At 43.3% G+C, this 24777-nt stretch overlaps 1 protein-coding gene across 1 annotated transcript in view; it reads left to right on the top strand.

Annotated features, from left to right (window-relative positions):
- Window positions 1-218: 218 nt before the first annotated feature.
- Window positions 219-24777, top strand: part of mtmr8 (myotubularin related protein 8) — a 95202-nt gene continuing 70643 nt past the window's right edge. The window contains exons 1-5 of the mRNA XM_068047397.1: window positions 219-393; window positions 9301-9423; window positions 10953-11115; window positions 15072-15229; window positions 18831-18959. Coding sequence (XP_067903498.1) covers window positions 370-393; window positions 9301-9423; window positions 10953-11115; window positions 15072-15229; window positions 18831-18959 — 597 coding nt within the window. The 5' untranslated portion in view covers window positions 219-369. The remainder of the gene's footprint in view (window positions 394-9300; window positions 9424-10952; window positions 11116-15071; window positions 15230-18830; window positions 18960-24777) is intronic.

Here is a 24777-nt window from a genome sequence, read left to right as displayed (position 1 = left end):
CAGATCTTTTACAGCATTAGTAAGGTACTTTTTAAAAAATGCAAAAAAGAATATCCCCCGAGAAAGACAGATTTCAGACAAGCAGAGGACTGAGGTGCGATACAGCAACACACATTAAATCCTCCCTGCTGCAACCTGTCTGTCACTGCAGCAGCAGACCCGAGCATCTGCCGCGTGCCGAGGCGAACGAAGTCTCGCGGGATCTGGGGAGAGAGAGGATCACGTGATGCTAGTGGTAATGGCGGACGCTAACGGTGTTGACGGCTCAAATCCGATTTAAAAAAAGAAATGAAGGCTCCAAGCTTTTCCCTTCTCCATTGAAGCGCCTGATTGCGGCTTCTGCCGGCGGGCGGGAATCTATCGGCCAGAATGGAACACATTATAACACCCAAGGTAAGGAACCGCCTCCGTTAAGGTGCAGGGAGAGCGGGGCTGCGACCCTCTTCTTCCCCCCCCAATCCAAACAGACCCTCTCTCAGTTAAAGCTGCAACAACTCCTGCGGCTTCATGTCAGCGCAGCTGTAGTTTGGTGGAAGTAACTTTTTTTTCTGTAACAGTAGAGCAGAAACATGCCCTCTTGTTGTAAGTAAGTGATTGTTATAAACAGGAAAGCTTGCGGGCTCAGCTAGTAAATGGAGTGGAGAGCACAGATTTGAGTTAATAAAGTTGAAATGGTACCAAGGCAGTGTTGCTGCCAGAAATGTCAGTTAATCTGATTGTGCAGAGTGGGTACTTTTTTGGTGTGTAATACATTTACATGAACATTTGTTTGTATCTTAATTTCTGGTTTTGGGGACGGATTGAACGTTAAGGCCTGTTTCCATCCTAGTTGACAACCCATTTCCTTCCACTTTTTGTCCGCTTCATGTCATTGTGAAACATGCAAGCTGGCATTTGAGACATCAGGCGTTTTAGCCATCGTCAAAGTGTAGCTGAATCAGCTTACAACTTCTTCTTTGGCCTCCTTATCTCGAGAGACAATGGGTAAGCGCCTGGAGGTGGTCAGTGGTGTGTGGAGCAGCACCTGGAGTGGCTATAAAGGCCAATTCTAGAGTGACAGGCTCTTCCACAGGTTGCTGCAGAAAAATGTGTTTGTCGGGGCTGTTACACAGTTGGCTCTCCCCTTGCGCCTCTCTTTTTTCCTGCCAACTGCTAAGTCTCTTCGACTCGCCACACTTTAGCTCTGCCTTTATAGCTGCCCGCCAGCTCTGGCGAACGCTGGCAACTGACTCCCACGACTTGTGATCAATGTTTGCAGACGTCTTTAAAGCGGAGACATGGGTCTGATACCATTGGTGAGCTCGCTGTACAATGTGTCTTTGGGGATCCTGCCATCTTCCATGCGGCTCACATGGCCAAGCCATCTCAAGCGCTGCTGGCTCAGTAGTGTGTATAAGCTGGGGATGTTGGCCGCCTTGAGGACTTCTGTGTTGGAGATACGGTCCTGCCACCTGATGCCAAGTATTCTCTGGAGGCAGCGAAGATGGAATGAGCGTGGTCGCCAATATTGATGGATGGAGCATTTCTGACGTCCTGCCCCATGATGTTCGTTTTCTTGAGGCTGATGGTTAGGCCAAATTCATTGCAGGCAGCCGCAAACCTGTCGATGAGACTCTACAGGCACTCTTCAGTGTGAGATGTTAAAGCAGCATCGTCAGCAAAGAGGAGTTCCCTGATGAGGACTTTCCGTACTTTGGTCTTTGCTCTAAGACGGGCAAGGTTGAACAACCTGCCCCCTGATCTTGTCTGGAGGAAAATTCCTTCTTCAGGGGACTTGAACGCATGTGAAAGCAGCAGGGAGAAGAAAATCCCAAAAAGTGTGGGTGCGAGAACACAGCACTGTTTCACGCCACTCAGGATAGGAAAGGGGTCTGATGAGGTGCAGCCATGTTGAATTGTGCCTTTCACATTGTCATGGAATGAGGTGATACTTAGTAGCTTTGGTGGACATCCAATCTTTTCTAGTAGTCTGAAGAGACCACGTCTGCTGACGAGGTCAAAGGCTTTGGTGAGATCAATGAAAGCAATGTAGAGGGGCATCTGTTGTTTGCAGCATTTCTCCTGTATCTGACGAAGGGAGAACAGCATGTCAACGGTCGATCTCTCTGCACGAAAGCCACACTGTGCCTCAGGGTAGACGCGCTCGGCCAGCTTCTGGAGCCTGTTTAGAGCGACTCGAGCAAAGACTTTCCCCACTATGCTGAGCAGGGAGATTCCACGGTAGTTGTTGCAGTCACCGCGGTCACCTTTGTTTTTATGGAGGGTGATGATATTGGCATCGCGCATGTCCTGAGGTATTGCTCCCTCGTCCCAGCACAGGCATAGCAGTTCATGTAGTGCTAAGAGTATAGCAGGCTTGGCATTCTTGATTATTTCAGGTGTATTGCTGTCCTTCCCAGGGGCTTTTCCGCTGTCTAGAGAATCAATGGCATCACTGAGTTCCGATTTTGTTGGCTGTATGTCCAGCTCATCCATGACTGGTAGAGGCTGGGCTGCATTGAGGGCAGTCTCAGTGACAACATTCTCCCTGGAGTACAGTTCTAGGTAGTGCTCAACCCAGCGGTCCATTTGTTTGCGTTGGTCAGTGATTGTGACCCCTGATTTAGATTTGAGGGGGGTGATCTTCTTGATGGTTGGCCCAAGAGGGCTCTCAATGCCATCATACATTCCTCTGATGTTTCCGGTGTCTGAGGCCAACTGAATATGACTGCATAGGTGTTGCCAGTAGTCGTTTGCACAGCGCCTGGCTGTTCTTTGTGCAGTGCTTCTGGCTGCTTTAAGTGCTAGAGTGTTAACTCACTGGGGGCTTTCTTGTAGTTCAACAGTGCAATGCGCTGAGCAGCTATAACAGGTTCCAGCTTTTCATTATGAGATTGAAACCAGTCTGCTTTTCTCTTCGCACTTTTGCCGTAGGTGGTCAAAGCTGACTCATAGATGGCATCTCTGATGTAGGTTGCTTTTTGTCCGCTTCATGTCATTGTGAAACATGCAAGCTGGCATTTGAGACATCGGGAGTTTTAGCCATCGTCAAAGTATAGCTGAATCAGCTTACAACTATTACCTTATTAAACATGTGGTATCATGCTATTGAACATGTATTTAATGCAGCTAAAGATATACAGGGCACATTAGTATGTTGCTGTTTTTAGTATGCACAAGAGTTCAGATTTCTACTTGGTTTAATCAAAAGGTATTCAAGCTAGAGTCTATGAGGTTATAGTTCTATATTTTTCAGTATATGTTGATTTTTCTGTACATACTGATTTCCAAGACTAGAATGTTTTACTGTTTGTCAGAACAGTAACCCTTGAGCACCTGGCAATTCACCCCTCAAAGCCCATGAAACTCATTTGTTTTTATTCACTGACTTATGTTTCAATTTTGTGAACCTGAAACATTTTGTTTCGCACTGCTACCTCATTGGTTTATAAATCTTCAATTTCAACAACCAACCCTGCTCATGACTGCAGCTTTATAACTAGACTCTGAGACTCAATTCGTGTATATGCTTGTGTATTTGATCTTCAGCTGAACTGACCCCTTATCCTCTCCATTATCCTTTTTCCACTGCCGCCTTCCACTCCTGCCTCAGGTCATCTACTGAAACCCTCTTCCATGCCTTTATTTACCTCTGGACTATTCCAGTGCTCTCCAGACAGGCCTCCCGCCTTGCACCCTCTTTCAACATGAGCTCATCCAAAACTCAGCTGTCTGTATCCTAACTCGCATGAAGTCCTATTCCCCATCAGCCCTTAGCTCATTGAGCTACATTAGCAGTGTGGCAACACCTTGATTTTAAAATTCTCATTCTTGTTTTCCAATCTGCTTAGGACCTTGCCCTTTCCTATCTCTGCAACCTCCTCTGGCCATACAACCCCCAATCTCTATGCTTCTCCAATTTGTATAGGACCTGGTCCGGCTGTATTTAAGAGTATTGTGCACCTTTCTGGTCTTCAGAGTTTATAAAGGATGTGGAAGCACTGTTTTAAAAAAATAAACACAATTTACAAGGATTGTATTAGAACTGAGGTTACATCTATTGGGGAGGATTGAACAGGTTTGGGGTTTACTTTAGAAAAGAGAAGACCTAAAAGTGACCTGATGGAGATCTTTTAAAATCATGAATGGGTTAGACAAGGCGTTGGAATAGTTTCCAGTTAAACACAGTCATGGATGAGGATTTCCATTTCTGGGAGACTCCAAAAATAGAGGCCATAAGTGCAAGATAGTTAACAAATCCAGTAGGGACATTAGAAATTTATTTCCTTGGAGAGAAGTTGAAATGCAGAACTCTCCGGGAAATATGTGGTGTGTCTTTAAGACAGCAAAGGATCAGTACTGCTTTAAGAACACGCAGGCCTCAGGAGTTACCGAGAAGGTGCGTTCTTGTTGCCTTGGATACAGCCATTCGGAAACTGCAATTCAAAGAGTGCATCCTCATTGCCTTGGATACAGCCACTCGGACTGAGCATCGAGAGATACATTTGTTACAGTTTAATTTTGAACTGGCTTATAGTGCAAACAGCCTGTTCTAACAGGGGACACAGACAGACAGCTGTGTGTTAGCACCTGAAAGAAGAGCTCCCAGCCCATTTAAACTGAAGGAAGAGAAGTTAGACTGTGACAATCTTTTATCCCTCAAAAATTCTAAATCCAGATTGATTCTGTTGAAAGTGGTTGTGAGTTGTTGATCTACTGTGGTCATTGCTGGAAGAAAGAGGAGTTTGAAACTTCGGGTGTTGGACTGTTTTCCTTTCCTCATCAGATCCTGGAAGATTGCACGTGGACTTTAATCAGAGGATTGTTCAACGGGAAGTGTAAATTTGCAAGGACTCTAATTTTTTCTATTTTAAATGTTCATAACTTCGTAGTGTTTAAGAATTTATGTTTTTTTAATTAAACAGTTAATTTGTTGATTTAAAGACACATGGTTTGGTTAGCCTCATTCGGGGGTTAATAGTTGGTACAATTTGGCTGGGTCTTCCTTTAATTTGGAAAGGTTAAAATGAATGTTAGGCGATCTGTGGAGGGACGAGATTGAATTAACAGTGAGTTTTTCCCACCACAATCAGAATCTTATATTTTGATTGGGGGGCTTTGACTAGAGCCGTCGGTCGTAACACTACCACAGGAAGTGGAAGGAACTGAGAGTACATGAGAGAGAAAAAGGAAGGCTGAGATGAAGCCGATGGAATCGGAGGCGAATTGTTTGGAGTACAAACACCAGCTTGGACTAGTTGGGCTGAATGGTCTGTTTCTGTGCAATATATTCCATGCAATTCTAACCTCTTGAACAACACTAATTTTCATTGCTTCACCATTGGTGGCTGTATCTCCAGCTGCCTAGGCCCGAAACCCTGGAATTCTCTCCTTAAACCCCTCCGCCATGCTAACCCCCCTTCTCCATTTAAGATGTTCCTTAACACCTACCTCCGACCAAGCGCCCTGCCCTAATCTCCTTATGTGGCTCTGTGTCACAGTTTGTTTAACACTTTTTTTTAAATTCATGGGATATGGGCGTCACTGGCCAGGCTAGCAGTTATTGCCCATCCCTAATTGCCCTTGAGAAGGTGGTGATGAGCTGCCTTCTTGAACCACTGTGGTCCATTTGGGGTAGGTACATCCACAGTGCTGTTAGGAAGGGAGTTCCAGGATTTTGACCCAGCGACAGTGAAGGAATGGCGATATAGTTCCAAGTCAGGATGGTGTGTGACTTGGAGGAGAACTTGCAGGTGGTAGTGTTCCCATGCATTTGCTACCCATGTCCTTCTAGTTGGTAGAGGTCGCGGGTTTGGGAGGTGCTGTCGAAGGAGCCTTGGTGCGTTGCTGCAGTGCATCTTGTAGATGGTACACACTGCTGCCACTGTGCTTCGGTGGTGGAGGGAGTGAATGTTTGTAGATGGGGTGCCAATCAAGTAGGCTGCTTTTTCCTGAATGGTGTCAAGCTTCTTGAGTGTTGTTGGAGCTGCACCCATCCAGGCAAGTGGACAGTATTCCATCACACTCCTGACTTGTGACTTGTAGATGGTGGACAGGCTTTGGGGAGTCAGGAGGTGAGTCACTCGTCTCAGGATTCCTAGCCTCTGACCTGCTCTTGTAGCCATGGTATTTATAAGGCTACTGCAGTTCTGTTTCTGGTCAATAGTAGCCCCTAGGATGTTGATAGTGTGGGATTCAGCAATGGTAATGCCATTGAATGTCAAAGGGAGATGGTTAGATTCTCTCTTGTTGGAGAAGGTCAATGCCTGGCACTTCTGTGGCGCGAATGTTACTTGCCACTTATCAGCCCAAGCCTGGATATTGTCCAGGTCTTGCTGCATTTCTACACGGACTGCTTCAGTATCTGAGGAGTCACGAATGGTGCTGAACATTGTGCAATCATCAGCGAACATCCCCACTTCTGACCTTATGATTGTAGGAAGGTCATTGATGAAGCAGCTGAAGATGGTTGGGCCTAGGACACTATCCTGAGGAACTTCTGCAGTAATGTCCTGGAGCTCAGATGATTGAACTCCAACAACCACAACCATCTTCCTTTGCGCTAGGTATGACTCCAGCCAGCGGAGGGTTTTCCCCCGATTCCCATTGACCTCAGTTTTGCTAGGGCGCTTTGATGCTGTACTTGGTCAAATGCTGCCTTGATGTCAAGGGCAGTCACTCTCACCTCACCTCTTGAGTTCAGCTCTTTTGTCCATGTTTGAACCAAGGCTGTAATGAGGTCAGGAGCTGAGTGGCCCTGGCGGAACCCAAACTGAGCGGCACAGAGCAGGTTATTGCTAAGCAAGTGCTGCTTGATCGCTCCGTTGATGATGCCTTCCGTCACTTTACTGATGATTGAGAGTAGGCTAATGGGGCGGTAATTGGCCAGGTTGGACTTGTCCTGCTTTTTGTGTACAGGACATACCTAAGCAATTTTCCACATTGCCGGGTAGATGCCAGTGTTGTAGCTGTACTGGAACAGCTTGGCTAGGGGCGTGGCAAGTTCTGGAGCACAGGTCTTCAGTACTATTGTCGGAATATTGTCAGGGCCCATAGCTTTTGCAGTATCCAGTGCCTTCTGTCATTGCTTGATATCACGCGGTGTGAATCGAATTGACTGAAGTCTGGCAGCTGTGATGCCTGGGGACTTCAGGAGGAGGCCTCGGCACTTCTGGCTGAAGATTGTTGCAAATGCTTTCGCCTTATCTTTCGCACTAATGTGCTGGGCTCCCCCATCATTGAGGATGAGGATATTTGTGGTGCCACCTCCTCCAGTTAGTTGTTTAATTTTCCACCACCATTCACGGCTGGATATGGCAGGACTGCAGAGCTTAGATCTGATCCATTGGTTATGGGGTCGCTTGGCTCTGTTTACGCAGTTTGACACACAGTCCTGTGTTGTAGCTTCACCAGGGTGGCACCTCATTTTGAGTAAAATGTAACTTGAGTAACTTGTGTAAAATATCTTGGGATGTTTTACTATGCTGGAGGTGCTACATAAAAGCAAGTTGTTTTAATGTAGCAGTCAAAGGCAAAAAGCTTGAAGGCTCTCGATTGCTAATCAAGATAAAGCTGCAATGATCATGGCTTTTCTTTGTAAATTAGAATAGGTGTATGTTAATATTGGCAGGGTCCCTTAAAAAGAAAACTTGAAAAAACATTTTTACCCTCATGTTTTTTGTTGAAATACAGTTGCAGGTGAGATTTTCCTACTGTTTTTAAAAAGCTATAATGAAAATGAATACTTTTTCTGAAAGCTCTTGAAACAGTCTGAAGGCTGTTATGCTGCCATGAGATTCCATAACTTGTACTACAACAGTAATATTCTATTACACTGAAGGTTACAGTGATGTGTTAATGTTACACTGTCAATTGTAGTGCAGTTCTAATAGTCCCTTTTCTATTTCCATACATTGGTTCTGAGAGCCTATTGTATTCATGAGCAGAACTGGGTACATCTTTTATTTGATGTACACTTCCATTTCATGTTGAAAAATATATATTTACAAACTTCTTGTGTAAACACCATTCATCGGCCAACCTCCTTTCAGGTTCGCCAAGCTCATTGGTCACTGGTGATTCGGAGCAGTTTGCTGTTAGAATGATGTTGCTAAATTAATTTAGAGCCTATGCAAATCCTTTTGATCTTGGAAAGTTTTTTTCAAAAATTCTACTCTGCTTGTATCATTAAAATGGCTCTGTGCTTGACAAAGTAAATTTACTGTTCAAGTGCACTTACTTTTGCAGGTCACAGCGGATGTATTTTGACCAAAAGCAATCTTGTATTCCTTTTATGGAAATGTAAAATAGCTCAGTAAATGTCAGCACTATTCTAGACAAAGCTTCTGCAACAGTTTGATCAGTTCCCTAGAGCAGGTAATGGCTTTGTAAGACAGACCAATGGAGGAACTGAACGCAGCACAAAACTCCCACATAGCTGGTGATGCTTTTTTAGTATAAGTGAGCTGGGAGCCCTCTTTTTACTTTTTCATTGCTGATGTCATGCAGCAACAGTGAGGGGAAAAAGTAACATCATTTTTATTGGTGAAATATGTTATAGTCAATCTCCCATAGCTCAAGGGGAGTCAAGACCAGGTGGAATAATTAGGTGAAGTGGGATTAAAGGAAGGATGTTATCTCACAGCTGTAATTCAGCCCTTATTTGAAAGCCATTATTTACAATATATTAAAAATCTTGCTGCCAACTTACTGTTACAAGTTCCTATGTCCAAATTTGTAAGGCAAATTGTCTGAAAACTTTGCAGCTACCTGCCATTGATGCTGTAGTGCCTCCACTGGCAGGCCAATGTAATCATAGCAAATTTACATAGGCCATTTCCATTATAAATGTAGACATAGGAATTTATAATGGAAAAATTTGAAGGGGAAGTATTTTCAGTAAGATTTTTTTAACACATAGATGAATGTATAGATCAATCATAGTATGTATTACAAGTGTCAGCTTGGATCAATGGTAGAACTCTTGCCTGATTTAGAAGATTGGATGTTCTAGCCCACTGGAGCACATAGTACTTCACGTCTGTCAGTCTGTATTGAAGGAGTGCTCTTTTGTTAGAAAGGCCATTCTTCAGATGAGACATTAAACTAAGGCCCTTGCTAATGATGTAAATGATCTGAAGGCATTTATTTGGAAAATACAGAAGTATTCCTGATGGCCAAAATTTGCCCTCAACGTCAGCCATTGTATGAGATATCATCAAGTGACGGTTAATTGATTGATTGATTTGCTGTGCATTGAACTACTCGACTATCGGGGAACTGCAATCCCAATTCTTAATTTTTGATTTTTATTTCTTACAGGTAGAACAAGTAAAGTTGTTAGACCGGTTTACTTCTAAGAAACCAGCTGTGGGGACGCTCTACTTAACTGCAACCCATCTGATTTATGTAGAATCTTCGTCAGAGGTTCGCAGAGAGACCTGGGTATGGAGTTATGCTTAATTTAATTTTGCGCTGACCTCTCAATATAAAAGCAAGAGCCCTCATTTTAACAAACCCACCTGGCAGGAACGAGGCAGATTTGAACCTGATGCACTGTTCGACTTTTTATGTTTCAAGCAGGCCTTTGACCCAAACCCGTCCTGTCCTCATCGGGTGGGTTATGTTCAGTTCAGGGCTGAGGTTTTCAACAAATTTAGGAAAGTTTTGGTGCCATCAAGAAATGTTTTTTATATTTTAAAATATTTTGTGAAACCAAGGTGAATGGCAAAAGTTAGTATTACAAGACACCAAGGTATAAAAAGTGGCTCATGTGATGCAAAACATAATTATTTAATGTCTGAAACTTGTAGAAGGCTGGGGCGGCGCAGTGGTTAGCACCGCAGCCTCACAGCTCCAGGGACCCGGGTTCAATTCTGGGTACTGCCTGTGTGGAGTTTGCAAGTTCTCCCTGTGACAGCGTGGTTTCCTCCGGGTGCTCCGGTTTCCTCCCACTGCCAAAGACTTGCAGGTGATAGGTAAATTGGCCATTGCAAATTGCCCCTAGTGTAGGTAGGTGGTAGGGAATATGGGATTACTGTAGGGTTGGTATAAATGGGTGGTTCTTGGTGGGCACAGACTCGGTGGGCTGAAGGGCCTGTTTCAGTGCTGTATCTCTAAAATAAAAAAAAAGAATGGAAAGATCAAGGGAGATGAGGCTTTTAGCAGTTTTAAGGAAAGAATGAGTTGAGATGCAGGTAGGAAATAAAGTATGCAGAACAATATATTTGCAGCTTAGGAGGCACAAGAAAGGAATATTTAAAATTTACTGAGAATGAAGCAGTCTCTGCAAAATCATGAACTTTTTGACCCAAATTTCAGCTTCATATCTCATCCTAGTAATGATGACTCCCACATCTGCCCATAACACCTGTTGCTACTAAAACTCTTATACCTGCTTTTGTTGCCAATAAATGTGATTTTTTTTTTCAATGTCTTCCTTGCTGTTACCTCATCCATAACGCTCCATAAACTGAAGCTTGTTCAGCTGTCCATAAATGGTCTCATAACTCCCAATCGCGCATCTTTGCTAATCTACATTGGCTCTTTGTTGCCAGTGCATTAAATGTAGAATCCTAGTCTCCAGACAGCTCCTTGATTTTCTTCTTCTCTGTGTTTTCAGGCTATTTAATCTTGGGCATCACAGCTACACATGATCCTGCACTCACTCAATTTTTAGTTTCAAGTCATTAATAGCTATCGGGGATAGGAATCCTTTTTTGTTTTCTCCTTCTAGGGGTCTATTTGGCTGAGTACTATAGTAGTGTGTCTGCCTACTGGATAGCAGTGATATCAGTTTTCACTTCATATTTTATTTGATGACTATATCTAAAAAGAATTGGGAACACCCTATGTAGTTGAAGCTACATGTAGTTGTACAGGCTGTAGTTGAAACTGCTGTTCGCGGATGGAAGAAATAGTAAAGCATAGGCTAACAATGAAACTAATGTATTATTTTAAATTATAATTCACAGATTTTGCACCATCATATTTCAACAATAGAGAAGTTGCCCCTTACTTCTACAGGATATCCGTTGCTGATTCATTGCAAGAACTTCAGAATTGCTCACTTCGTTATTTGTCGAGAACGTGATTGTCATGATGTTTACAGTTCACTTCTCAGACTGTCACAGCCAGGTACAGTACCTCAGTGTGTAAATTGCTGAGTGTCAGCTTTAACAACTGTTATGACATCTCTTTTACTGATGTAAGATTTTGATGATGCTATTTGGTATAGTTGATGTGGTCTCCAAAAAGGCATGCATTTATGGAGTATTTTATCACATCTCAAAGTGTGCATACAAGTAATTGCTTTGAAGTGCTGTTTATGTAGTCCAGCATGGCAGCCATTTTGTGTATAGCAATATTCCCAAGCAGCAAAGTAATGATGAGATAATTTGCTCTTACTGGTGCAATATGTTAGACACTGGACTTTCCCTATGGAACCTAAGTTGAAAACAAGCCCAGACAAATGGGCTGAAAGTGTTTCCTGTAATGATCCGATGTCAAATGAATTTGGCGTGCCTTAACCCAATTCCTAATTGATATGGCTCTATAGTTTTGTGCTGCCTTTACTATTAAACTAACAAAGTCACTCAGAGGGCAGAGAGAAGAAAAATATAAAAAAATATTGTACTGGTGTTTTTGAGACTGACCAACATTGTTAGGGGTACTGATCTCTGCCGGCATAGGGTGATAAACAGCACAAGTAAGACACTACCACCAAACAAAGGCAACTACATTTTTATTGCACTCTTAACATAGAATAATGTTCCAGGGAGCTTCACCGAAACATACTCGAGCAAAATTTGATCCTGTGCTAAAGGAGGAGATATGAAGGGGGCGAGTAAAAACTTGGGCAGAGAAATAAAGGAAATTCTAGAGCTTCTAGCCTAGATGGCTGAAAGCACAGCAATCTCTGTGGAGATGAATGGAGTGGGGGTGCACAAGAGGCCAGAGTTGGAGGAATGCAGAGTTCTTGGTGGGTTGTAGGGCTGAAAAAGATTATGGATAGGGAGGGTTGAGGCCTTAAATAATAGGATGGGAATTTAAAGCATGTGCCGGGGGGGATGGGGGGGGAGGGTGCGGTGGGAGGTGCTTTGGGAGCTAATGTAGGTCGGTAAACATGGGGTTTGATCCTAGACCTTGGGTTTCTGTGCATCCCTAGGAGTTCTGAATTGAGTAGAATTATTTGAATGCATCCCTTGCATGCCACAAATTTAATTTGAATTAAGGCTTTATTACCAAAGGAAAAAGATCAAAGTGCGCTTTTCAATGCTGAAGTAGTGACCAGGTTGAAGTTGCTATCCACTGGGACCCCAAGTATTAATATGGCTCAACAGGGGCAGACAGCCTTTGAATCTTTCAATCAATACCTCAGATTCTATCTTGAGATGTGCAAGTTCATAATCACATTTCACACATCCACCATCGTATCCCATTGGTTAACCAATTGTTCAAGATGGTGAGCACTAGATCACCAGATGAGTTTGCAGGACTTGGGTGTGAGAATTGACGCAAGTAGCAAAGTTTTGGATACGCTGAAGTTCATGCTGGATGGAAGGCTGGCCAGGAGAGCGTTGAAATAGAGTCTGTGATGACAAAGGCATGGAGGATGTTTTCTGCAACAGATTGGCTAAGGCAGGAATGAAAATGAGCAATGTGCAGAGCTGGAATGATGACCACTTTTTGTGATGGAGAGGATGTGAGGTGAGAAGCTCAGGAAACCTCGTGAATCTTGGTCCAGGTAAGAAAATGCTTTTAAAAAAAAAATGATCAAGATTTCTCTGTGTTTTACTATAAAATAGAGGGGTACAAAAATTACTTCCATAGAGGTTTAGAGATATATGTTAAAGCTTTTGTGCTTTACTGCAAACTGGACTACACTCATCCATAGTATAGATTTTAGTTCACTATGATTACAAAGTACAAGTTTGTGTCAGTTCGTAATTATCAGTGTGTTGTTGAAGTTCTTTAATATCATTGGTATAATTCTATTTTGAATTTATAATGTAAAAATAAATCAGCTCTGCTCTCTGAACAGTAGCCTTTTTTGGTGTGTCTCCTCATCTCCCATTTGAAATTTCTTCTCATAAAGCTATCTTTATCATCACACTTCACCATGGGCAACTTTTGTTCATGTCTAGTCACTTTTCTAATGTTCTAATTTACATGCTTATTTTGAAACTTGTATAAATTTCTGAAGGATACTTGGCCTAGAGGATAGCATTATTCTGTAGTACAAGATTATGTTATGCCATAGCAGTGAGTTAGCTCTTCAGAATAAACATTTGGTAAAAACAGGATGTAACTGAATCATACAGGTAGTGATAATACCCAGTGCTCTGAGTTAGTAGATCTTGGTGAAGGAAGCAATTAGTATATTTAACCAAGGCCACAATTGGGGAACTTTAATTAGCCACAGTACCACTTAGATAAGAAAGAAAGGGCTGAAATCAATCTGGATTCCCACTCATTGCTATTCAATCACCCATGCTCGTGTGGATGTTGGGTGAAGACAGGATTTAACTTGGGTATAATACCTTCTATAATTTGAATAGGACCACATCAATAATGGATGCTTGGGCAAGGTTTTGAGGGCAACTGGCATCCATGAATTCAAGAATCTGGGCCTATAGGAAAAAAGGGGAGAAAGTTAAAGACTGGGGGTGGGGGGGATGTTGGTATGGGGGCAGGTGGTGTGGGATCTCTGTGAATTAACAATCTTTAGATATTCCCTTGGAATGATCTATGTTGGCAAACTCATCTAGTGCTGACCATCTTGAACAATTGGTTAACCTGTGGGGTACGATGGTGGATATGTGAAATGTGTTATAAACTTGCACATCTCAAGATGGAATCTGAGGTATTGATTGGAAGATTCAAAGGCTGTCTGCCCCTGTTAAGCCATATTAATACTTGGGGTCCCAGTGGATAGCAAATTCAACCTGGTCACTACTTCAGTATTGAGAAGTGCGTTTTGATCTTTTTCCTATGGTAATAAAGTCTCAATTCAGATTAAATTTGTGGCATGCAAGGGATGCATTCAAATAATTCTACTCCATTCAGAACTCCTAGGCATATGCAGAAGCCCATGTGTATGGTCGAGGATCAAACTGTTGGATAGATTTGTGGCAAAAAGGAAATAAAAGCAAAATACTGCAGATGCTGGAAGTCTGAAATAAACAGAAAGTGCTGGAAATATTCAGGTCTGGCAGCATCTGTGGAGAGAGAAACAGAGTTAACGTTTCGGGTCAGTGACCCTTCTTCGGAACATGATCAAGCAAAAGCATTTTTTGAATTCCGAAGAAGGGTCACTGACCCGAAACGTTAACTCTGCTTCTCTTTCCACAGATGCTGCCAGACCTGCTGAGTGAATCCAGCATTTCTTGTTTTTGTTTCAGATTTCCAGCATCCGCAGTATTTTGCTTTTATAAGAGGCAGACCTGTTTGCTGAAGTGTTTCACATGCACAACTAGACAGATAGGCCTGTCGAAGAGAAAAGGTCCCAGACCTGAAACATTTAACTCTGTTTCTGTCCCACAGATGCTGCCAAACCTGCTGACTATTTCTCGGACTTCCTGTTTTTATTTCAGATAGGCCTGTCAGTGGGGGCTGGGATTATTTCCTGGTAATCGGGTTAAAACCCAAATGGGTGTTTTGACCTAGTGCAATCACCAGGTTCATGTAAACCAATAATCTCTCTGTTAAGCTGCTTGATTTTAACTGAATAAGCTTCTGTAGCACTATGCATACTTTTCTGGGTCCTCAAGCCTTGGATCTGCTAACCTGCACCAAAGCTCTCTGAATTTGAATAGTAGAGTATGTTCCTACAGGAGGAGAGTGTGCATTTTATATTTGAGATAGAAACCCTACAGATTGCTTGTGGCTTGACTTGGAGACACTCAACACTGTGATGGGTTTCCTCACGTGGGAGACCTAGCAGACCAAAAAAAAATTGAAAGATATAGGTTGATGGTCAGCATTTTTAAATTCTGGTCTAAATATCGACTTCTTTATTGATTGTTGAGAAGTTTCTTTTGTATGACAACAGTTCAACTTTAAATTTCCCAAAACACTTGATTATATTTCAGTGGAGTTTGAGGAACTTTATGCTTTCTCATACAATCCTAAGCAGAAAGAAATGGACAGAGGAATAGGTTGGAAAACAATAGATATAAAAGAAGAATTTCACCGTATGGGAGTACCGAATGATCACTGGGAGCAGACTGATGTAAATGAAGGTTATGAGGTGGGTAATAATTCCCTGCTGTTAGGATTTTTATTATCTAATGTGTGTCTGCACTTCACAGGGATCATAGTTACCAAATGGTTACTTAAGAGCATCTCACTAATCCATAGTCTAGTTTAGCCAAGGCACCACATAATATAGTATGGTATGCACACTGGAAGGTCCAAGAATCTGTGCTTGGTCCTGATCTGATGATTAAGCTGATCTCGGCCAGAGCAGCAGTTTGAGTGCTATAGTTGATCTGTGTCTCTGGGCTAGGTAGAGGTAGAAAAGAAAAAACAGTTACAGTTCCCACACTCTGATTTGCTATTGATTCGTGATCAAAAGTGAATGGGTGGAGATCAGATGAGAACTGGATTGGGCTTATCTGCGATAGCTTCCTCGCACACTGCCTGAATTTGTACATGAAGAATTGCCTCCAGTTTTAGGTACCAGAAGACTGCTTGTCTAAAAGCATAATGTAGCAAGAGTGAGCACCTCTGTGATGGGAGGGGAACAAAAAAATGCTTTTGCTTGATCATGTTATTTTCAGCCCAGACACAATAAACCTAAATCTGAAACATAGGATAGAACATAGAACATAGAACAGCACAGTACAGGCCCTTCGGCCCACGATGTTGTGCCGAACCTTTAACCTACTCTAAGATCAAACTAACTACCTACCCTTCATTCTACTATCATCCATGTACCTATCCAAGAGTTGCTTAAAAGCCCCTAATGTATCTGCTTCTACTACCACCGCTGGCAGCGCGTTCCACACACCCACCACTCTGTGTAAAGAACCTACCTCTGACATCTCGCTGAAACCTTCCTCCAATCACCTTAAAATTATGCCCCCTGGTGATAGCCCTTTCCACCCTGTTTAGTTTAGTTTAGTGATACAGCACTGAAACAGGCCCTTCGGCCCACTGAGTCTGTGCTGACCATCAACCACCCATTTATACTAATCCTACACTAATTCCATAATCCTACCACATCCCCACCTGTCCCTATATTTCCCTACCACCTACCTCTGACTATCCACTCTATCTATGCCTCTCATCATCTTGTACCCCTCTATCAAGTCACCTCTCATCCTTCTTCGCTCCAATGAGAAAAGCCCTAGCTCCCTCAATCTTTCTTCGTGGGACATGCCCTCCAGTCCAGGCAGCATCCTGGTAAATCTCCTCTGCACCCTCTCTAAAGCTTCCACATCCTTCCTGTAATGAGGCGACCAGAACTGAACACAATATTCCAAGTGTGGTCGAACCAGGGCTTTATAGAGCTGCAGCATAACCTCGCGGCTCTTAAACTCAATCCCCCTGTTAATGAAAGCCAACACACCATACGCCTTCTTAACAACCCTATCAACTTGGGTGGCAACTTTGAGCGATCTATGGACATGGACCCCAAGATCCCTCTGTTCCTCCACAGTACCAAGAATCCTGTCTTTAAGCCTGTATTGTGCATTCAAATTCGACCTTCCAAAATGAATCACTTCATACTTTTCCAGGTTGAACTCCATCTGCCACTTCTCAGCCCAGCTCTGCATCCTGTCAATGTCCTGTTGCAACCTACAACAGCCTTCCACACCATCCACAACTCCAGCAACCTTCGTGTCATCGGCAAACTTGCTAACCCAGCCTTCCACTTCCTCATCCAAGTCATTTATCAAAATCACAAAGAGCAGAGGTCCCAGAACAGATCCTTGTGGAACACCACTGGTCACTGAGCTCCAGGCTGAATACTTTCCATCTACTACCACCCTCTTTTTCTGTGGGCCAGCCAATTTTGTATCCAGACAGCCAACTGTCCCTGAATCCCATGCCTCCTTACTTTCTGAATGAGCCTGCCATGGGGAACCTTATCAAACGCCTTGCTAAAATCCATATACACCACATCCACTGCTCTTCCTTCATCAATGTGTTTTGTCACATCTTCAAAGAATTCAATAAGGCTTGTGAGGCATGACCTGCCCCTCACAAAGCCATGCTGACTGTCTCTAATCAAACCATGCTTTTCCAAATAATCATAAATCCTGTCTCTCAGAATCCTCTCCAATAATCTGCCCACTACCGACGTAAGACTCACTGGTCTATAATTCCCAGGGTTATCCCTGTTCCCTTGTTCAAGAAAGGGAATAACATTTGCCACCCTCCAATCATCCGGTGGACAGTGAAGATGCAAAGATCATCGCCATAGGCGCAGCAATCTCTTCCCTCGCTTCCCGTAATATCCTTGGGTATATCCTGTCTGGCCCCGGGGACTTATCTGTCCTCATATCATTCAAAATTTCCAGCACATCCTCCCTCTTAACATCAACCTGTTTGAGCATATCCGCCTGTTCCATGCTGTCCTCACAAACGACCAGGTCCCTCTTACTAGTGAATACTGAAGCAAAGTATTCATTCAGGACCTCCCCTACCACCTCCGACTCCAGGCACAAGTTCCCTCCACTATCCCTGATCAGCCCTACCCTCACTCTGCCATCCTCTTGTTCCTCACATAAGTGTAGAACGCCTTGAGATTTTCCTTAACCCTACCCGCCAAGTCTTTTTCATGTCTCCTTCTAGCTCTCCTAAGTCCATTCTTCAGTTCCTTCCTGGCTACCTTGTAACCCTCTAGAGCCCTGTCTGATCCTTGCTTCCTCAACCTTAAGTAAGCTTCCTTCTTCCTCTTGACTAGTTGTTCCACATCTCTTGTCATCCAAGGTTCCTTCACCCTACCATCCCTTCCCTGCCTCATCGGGACAAACCTATCCAGCAGTCGCAGCAAGTGCTCCCTAAACAACCTCCACATTTCTGTCGTGCATTTCCCTAAGAACATCTGTTTTCAATTTACTCTGTCCTCTACTTGTTTTTTTTTTTGAGGAATTTGAGTTGCAAAATTTGTATTTGCAAAAGTTCTGTATTTTCTGACATTTTGACTTTTGCCTTACAGTAGCTGAAACAATATACTATTTAGTTCCTGTTTTTGGTGGGTTTCCAAACAGTAGCTTGAATTTCACTTTTTAGCTGCTACAAGGTGGCACTTGCATAAGTTAATCTTAAAGTCTCCACTGAGAGTCTGACTGGCCTCCTTACATTCGCTTTGCTATCTCAATCTTGCCAGTACTGCAGATGGGGCAGTTTTCAAAGTATAGTATTAATCTTGAAAGCACTGCCTTATAGGGTAGTGGAAGCAGATTCAGTAAGAATTTTGAAAGGGAAATTGAATAAACAGTTGAAGTGGAAAAAAATTGCAGGGCAATGGGGAAAGTGCAGGGGAGTGGGACTAATTGGATAGTTCATCTAAAGGGCAGGCGCAATGGGCCAAAAGGCTGCCTCCTGTGCTGTATCATGCTAATATCTCCTTATGTGGCTTGGTGTCAAATTTTGTTAACGCTTCTGCGAAGTACCTTGCAAAGTCTTACTATGACTTTTTGCTATGTTATGCTATAACCTTGAAATAACGGTCTGTCCATTTAAAATAAAATGTATTGTCATTCAAATTTTCTTCAGCTTTGTACTTTGGCAGCAATATAAGTCTCTGTTTTGAAGTGTTTATTTTTATAAAAATCATTGAACACAGCTCCATATGTACTTTTCAAATTCTGTTATACAATTATTTTGGTTCTTTCTAGACCTGCAATACGTATTCAACATTTCTGTGTGTACCAAGAGGAGCCAGCAAGCCAACAATAGTGGGAAGTTCAAAGTTCAGAAGTAGAGGGCGATTTCCTGTTCTTTCATATTTTTTCAAGGAGAACAACGTAAGTGTCTACTAATTACAAATTTTTGCTGTTTCTGGGAGCTTGCTGTGCACATTTTGGCTGCTACAATTCAAAAGTGCTTCATTCATTGTAAAGCGCTTTGAAATGTCCAGTGTTTGGGAAAAGCGCTATATAAACGAGCCTTTTTTATGCTTCAGAGCCATTTATTCAGATGAGGGCAGCACACTGGCGCAGTGGTTAGCACCGCAGCCTCACCGCTCCAGTGACCCAGGTTCAGTTCTGGGTACTGCCTGTGCGGAGTTTGCAAGTTCTTCCTGTGACCGCTTGGGTTTCCGCCGGGTGCTCCGGTTTCCTCCCACAGCCAAAGACTTACAGGTTGATAGGTAAATTGGCCATGGTAAATTGCCCTTAGTGTAGGTAGATGGTAGGAGAATTGAGGGAAGGTGGGGATGTGGTAGGGAATATGGGATTAATTTAGGATTAGTATAAAATGGGTGGTTGTTGGTCTGCACAGACTCGGTGGGCCGAAGGGCCTGTTTCAGTGCTGTATCTCTCTATGACTCGGCTTATAATACTTTAGCATATAACGTAATCTTTTTTTAAGTGCCCTGATCATTGATGTGTAATTTTACTGCATGAAATCTCCCCAAGCCAAAGAGATCAGTAGGTCCGAGAGATTTGATTTCAATCCAATGGTGATGTTTGGAAATAGGCACAGCATAAAGAGTGATTTCCTTACAGCTCTTATTCATTTTTGAGATCTGAGCATTTATTGTCCATCTCTAATTGCCCTTCAGAAGGTGGTGGTGCACCGACACCTTGAACCACTCAATCTATGTGGTGTACTCCGACAGTGCTGTTAGGGAGGGACTTCCAGGTTTTTGACCCAGTGACTGAAGGAATGACAGTTATAGTTCCAAGTCAGGATGATGTGTGACTTGGAGGGAAAGGTGCAGATGGTGGTGTTCGCTTGTGTCTGCTGCCTTGTTCTTCTAGGTGGTAGATGTCGCAGGTTTGGAAGGTGCTGCTGAAGGAGCTTTGGCAGGTTACTGCAGTGCATCTTGTAGATGATATACATTGCTGCCACTGTGCACCAGGGGTGGAGGGAGTCAATGTTGAAGGTGGTGAATGGGGCGCTGATCAAGTGGGCTGCTTTGTCCTTGATGATGTCATACTTCTTGACTGTTGTTGGAACTGCACTTATCCAGGCAAGTGGAGAGTATTCTATCACACTCCTGACTTGTGTCTTGTAGATAGTGGACAGGCTTTAGAGAATCGGGGGTTGAGTTACTTGCCACAGAATTCCAAGCCTCTGACGTGCTCTTGTAGCCACAGTATTTATATGGCTGGTCCAGTTCAGTTTCTGGTCAATAGCAAGCCCCAGGATGTTGATAGATTCAGCAAAGATAAGTTCATTGGACGTCAAGAGGAGATGGTTAGTTTTTTCTCTTGTTGGAGATGGTCATTGCCTGGCAATTGTATGGTGCATATGTTACTTGGCACTTAACAGCCCCAGCCTGAATATTGTCTTGCTGCATGCAGGCATGGACTGCTTTAATATCTGAGGAGTTGCGAATGGTACTGAACACTGTGTAATCATCAGTGAACATCCCCACTTCTGACCTTGTGTTGGGGGGAAGCAATTTGGGCTTGGAATGCTACCCTGAGGAACTCCTGCAATGATGTCCTTGGGCTGAGATGATTGGTTTGCAACAGCCACAACCATCTTCCTTTGTGCTAGGTATGACTCCAATCAGCAGAGAGGGTTTTCCCCCTGATTCCCATTGCTTGGGCTCCTTGACCACACTTGGTCAAATGCTGCCTTGATGTCAAGGGCAATCACTCTCTGCTCACCTCTGGAATTTAACTCTTTTCTCTCTGTTTGGACTGAGGCTGTAATAAGGTCTGGAGCTGAGTGGCCCTGACAGAACCCAAACTGCGCATCAGTGGGAAGGTTATTGCTGAATAAGTGCCGCTTGATGGAAGGTGTCATTGGCCACGCTATCACTTTGCTGATTGAGAGTAGACTGATGGGATGCTAATAGGCTGGATTGAATTTGCCCTGCTTTTATGGACAGAACATACTTCGGCAATTTTCCACATTGTTGGGTAGATGCCAGTGTTGTAGCTGTGCTGGAACAGCTTGGCTGGGGCGTGGCTATTCTGGAGCACGTCTCAGTACTACTGCTGGGATTTTGCCAGGGCCTGTAGCCTTTGCTGTATCACATACCTTCAGCCATTTCTTTATCACGTGGAGTGCGTCGAATTGGTGATGCTGGGAATCTCAGGAGGAGGCCAAGATGGATCATCCACTCCACATGGCTGAAGATGTTTGCATTTGCTTCAGCCTTGTCTTTTGCACTGATGTGCTCCCCCGTCGTTGAGGTTGGGGATGTTGTGCGAAGCCACCTTCTTCGGTTACTTTTTTAAATTGTCCACCACTAGTCACAACTGCCGAACTTTGACCTAATCTGTTGGTTGTGGGACTGCTTAGCTCTATCTATAGCATGCTGCTTCCGCTGTTTGGCATGCATGTAGTTGTGTGTTGTAGCTTCACCAAGTTGCCACCTTAGTTTTAGGTATGCCTGGTGCTGCTCCTGGCATGCTCTCCTGCACTCCTCATTTAACCAGGGTTGGTCACTTGGCTTGATGGTAATAGTAGAGTGAACAATATGCCTGGCCATGTGGTTACAGATTGTGGTTGAATACAATTCTGCTGCTGCTGATGGCCCACAGCACCTTGTGGATTCATAGTTTTGAGCTGCTGGATCTGTTCTGAATGGTCACAACAAGGATTGTGCGGTGGCTACTCCTACCAATACTGACATGGAAAGATGCAACAGTGACAATTAGATTGGTGAGGACAAGATCAAGTAGATTTTTCCCTCTTGTTTGTTCTCTCCACCTGCTGCAGGTCCAGTCTGGCAGACATTTCCTTCAGGAGCCACTAAACCATTCTTGATGGTGGCTATTGAAGTTCCCCACCTCAGTACATTTTGTGCCCTTGCTACCATCGGTGCTTCTTCCAAGTGGAGTTCAACATGGAGGAGCACTGACTCTTCAGCTGAGGGAGGGCAGTAGGTGGTAATCAGCATGAGATTTCCTTTCCCATGTTTGACCTGATGCCATAAGACATCACGTGGTCTGGAGTCTATGTTGAGGACTTCCAGGGCCATTTCCTCCCAGCTATATATCGCAGTACCACCACCTCTGGGTATGTCCTGTCCATTGTCAGTGATGGAGGAGACTGGGACATTTGCTGTAGGTTATGATTTGTTGAATATCACTGTGTCAGACTGTTGCTTGACTAGTCTGTGGGACAACGGCCCTATCATTTTTGGCACAAGTCCCCAGGTGTTAGTGAGGAGCACTTTGCAGGGTCGACTAGGCAGGGTGTGCCTTTGTTGTTTGCAGTGCCTAGGTCGATGCCAGGTGGTCCGTTCAGTTTTATTCTTTAACTTTTTTCCGTAGTGGTTTGATGCAACTGAATGTTGAATGGCTTGCTAGGCCAACTAAGAGAGCAGTTAAGAGTCAACCACATTGCTGTGGGTCTGGCATTGCATTTAGTCCAGACTGGATTGCCATGGCAAATTTCCTTCCCTGAAGGACATTAGTGAACTAAATGAGGTTTTACGATAATCCAGTAGTTTCATCATCATTGTTACTGAGACTAACTTTTCATTCCAGATTTATTAACTAATTGAATATATATAATCCACCCCCACCCTTTCCTCCTGCTGCATGGTGGGATTAGTCCAGGCTGCTGGATTAGTAGTCCAATAGCATTGCCACTCTACTACTGTCCCCTGTGGAAAGCTCAAGAGGGCTAAATTCAGAAGAGCTTTAGCTATAGTAGTTTGCACTGCCAGATTTGATGCTGCACACTATGGCCATTAGGTTCCAGGTTAGCTCCTTCAACTGGGATGGTACAATTGGCCTCCATGGCTCTGAGCTAGGAAATGAAAATACCTGATTAGATTTTTGTTCAATGACCCCCAGCTAAGAAAGGCATTTTTGTGGATTGTAAGACGAGGACATGAGCAAGCTTACCTATAGAATAACACACTGGTGTGCACTGTAAGATAACTCTTCAAGACTGACCATTTTAATATAGCTACTTGAAATCTCCCATCTATGAAACTGTACCTCAGCGAATGTTGGTGAGCTCAGCTGAAACATAGTAACAGGTAGGCCATTCATCCCCTTGAGCATATTGCAAAGTATTTACAGCACAAAAAACAGGCCATTTGGCGCAGCAGGTCCATGCCGGTGTTTATGCTGCACATGAGCCTTCTCTCGCTCTTCTAACTTCATTAACGAATCCTTCTGTTCCTCCCTTGTGTGTTTATCTAGCTTACCCTCAAAAATGCATGTGCTATTCATCTCAATGACCTCCGGTGACAGGTTCCACATTCTCACCACTCACTGGTAAAGAACTTTAACCTGGATTTTCTTATCGCCCCTAGTTCTGATCTCATTGCAGGTAGAAATATCTTCTGAGTCTACCCAACCAAACCGTTTCATAATCTTGAAGGCCTCTATCAGGACACCATCAGTCTTTTGTTTTCTGGAGAAAGACGTCTCAGCCTGTTCAGTCTTTCTACACTGGTATAACCTTTTCTGGTTTTCTAGTAATTTTTTTTCACCTTCTCCAGTGCTTCTATATCCTTCTTATAATGTGGAGACCAGAATTATTCACAGTAGTCCAAGTGTGGTCTAACCAAGTTTCTATACAAGTTTGTTTCTCTACTGTTCACTTCTATCCCTCTAGAAATGAACCCCAGTGCTGTTTTTTATTTCATGGCCTTATTTACCTGTGTCACAACTTATAGTGATCTACGTAATTTTAACCCCCGATCCTTCTGTTCCTCTACCCCATTTAGACCCTTATGTTCCAAGTAGTATGGGGTCGCCTTAGCCTTCCAAACAAAATGCATTACCTTGCTTATCGATATTGAAGTTTGTTAAGGTATTTGTGTATTTTGTTGCAGTCCTCTCTATTAATTAGATTCCCTCCCCGCCACGCCCCCCCCCCCCCCCCCAATCACCACCACCACCAATTTGGTGTCATCGACAAATTTTGAAATTGTTCTTATTTCCCAGTCCAAATATATGAAACCAGTGGTCCCAGCACCAATCATTGTGGAACAGCACTTTTCACAATTTGCCAATCTGAGTAATTACCTTTACAGCTCTTCTGTTTGTTTCCTGATTTGTAGTCAGCTTGCTATCTATTCTACTACTTATCCCAATATATTTTGCCCTTAGTCAGAGTCTACTCTGCGGTAGATTCCCTGGCCTTTTGGGGAATCCAAATATATTGCATCTACTACATTACCATTATCTACCCTTTCTGTTATCTCGTCAAAGAATTCAATAATGTTGGTCAAACATGACCTTCCTTTTTGGAATCAGTGCTGACTATATCTTATTTTTCTGTTTCTAGATGTTTTTCTATTACATCTTTGAGCAAGGAGTCTATTATCATTCCTACCACCAGTGTTAAGCTAATTGGTCTATAGTTTCCTGGAATTGTTCTATCTCCCATTTTAATATGTTGGAATCACATTAGCTGTCTGCCAGTGCTCTGGTTCTACCACCTTTTCTAATGAATTTACATAATGGTGCCTCTGCTATCTAACTTTTAAGATGTGCTGTTCTACTATTTTGTCAGCCATTTGCTCTTTATCTTTTTAAATCTCAATTCTTTTATCTTCCTCTATAGTCCTTTAATATGTACACCTCTTCCCTTTTAAACAGGTTGACCATAATGATAACATAATTTAAACGTTTATTGCATGTCGACAGATTGCACAGACTAAACTTGTATTTCCTTCCATATAGAGCATTAAGGAAT

The sequence above is a fragment of the Heterodontus francisci genome, chromosome 15 (assembly GCF_036365525.1).
Source record: "Heterodontus francisci isolate sHetFra1 chromosome 15, sHetFra1.hap1, whole genome shotgun sequence".
NCBI lineage: Eukaryota > Metazoa > Chordata > Chondrichthyes > Heterodontiformes > Heterodontidae > Heterodontus > Heterodontus francisci.
Note: the sequence above shows the minus strand (reverse complement) of the source record. Positions and strands in the feature narration are given on the sequence as shown.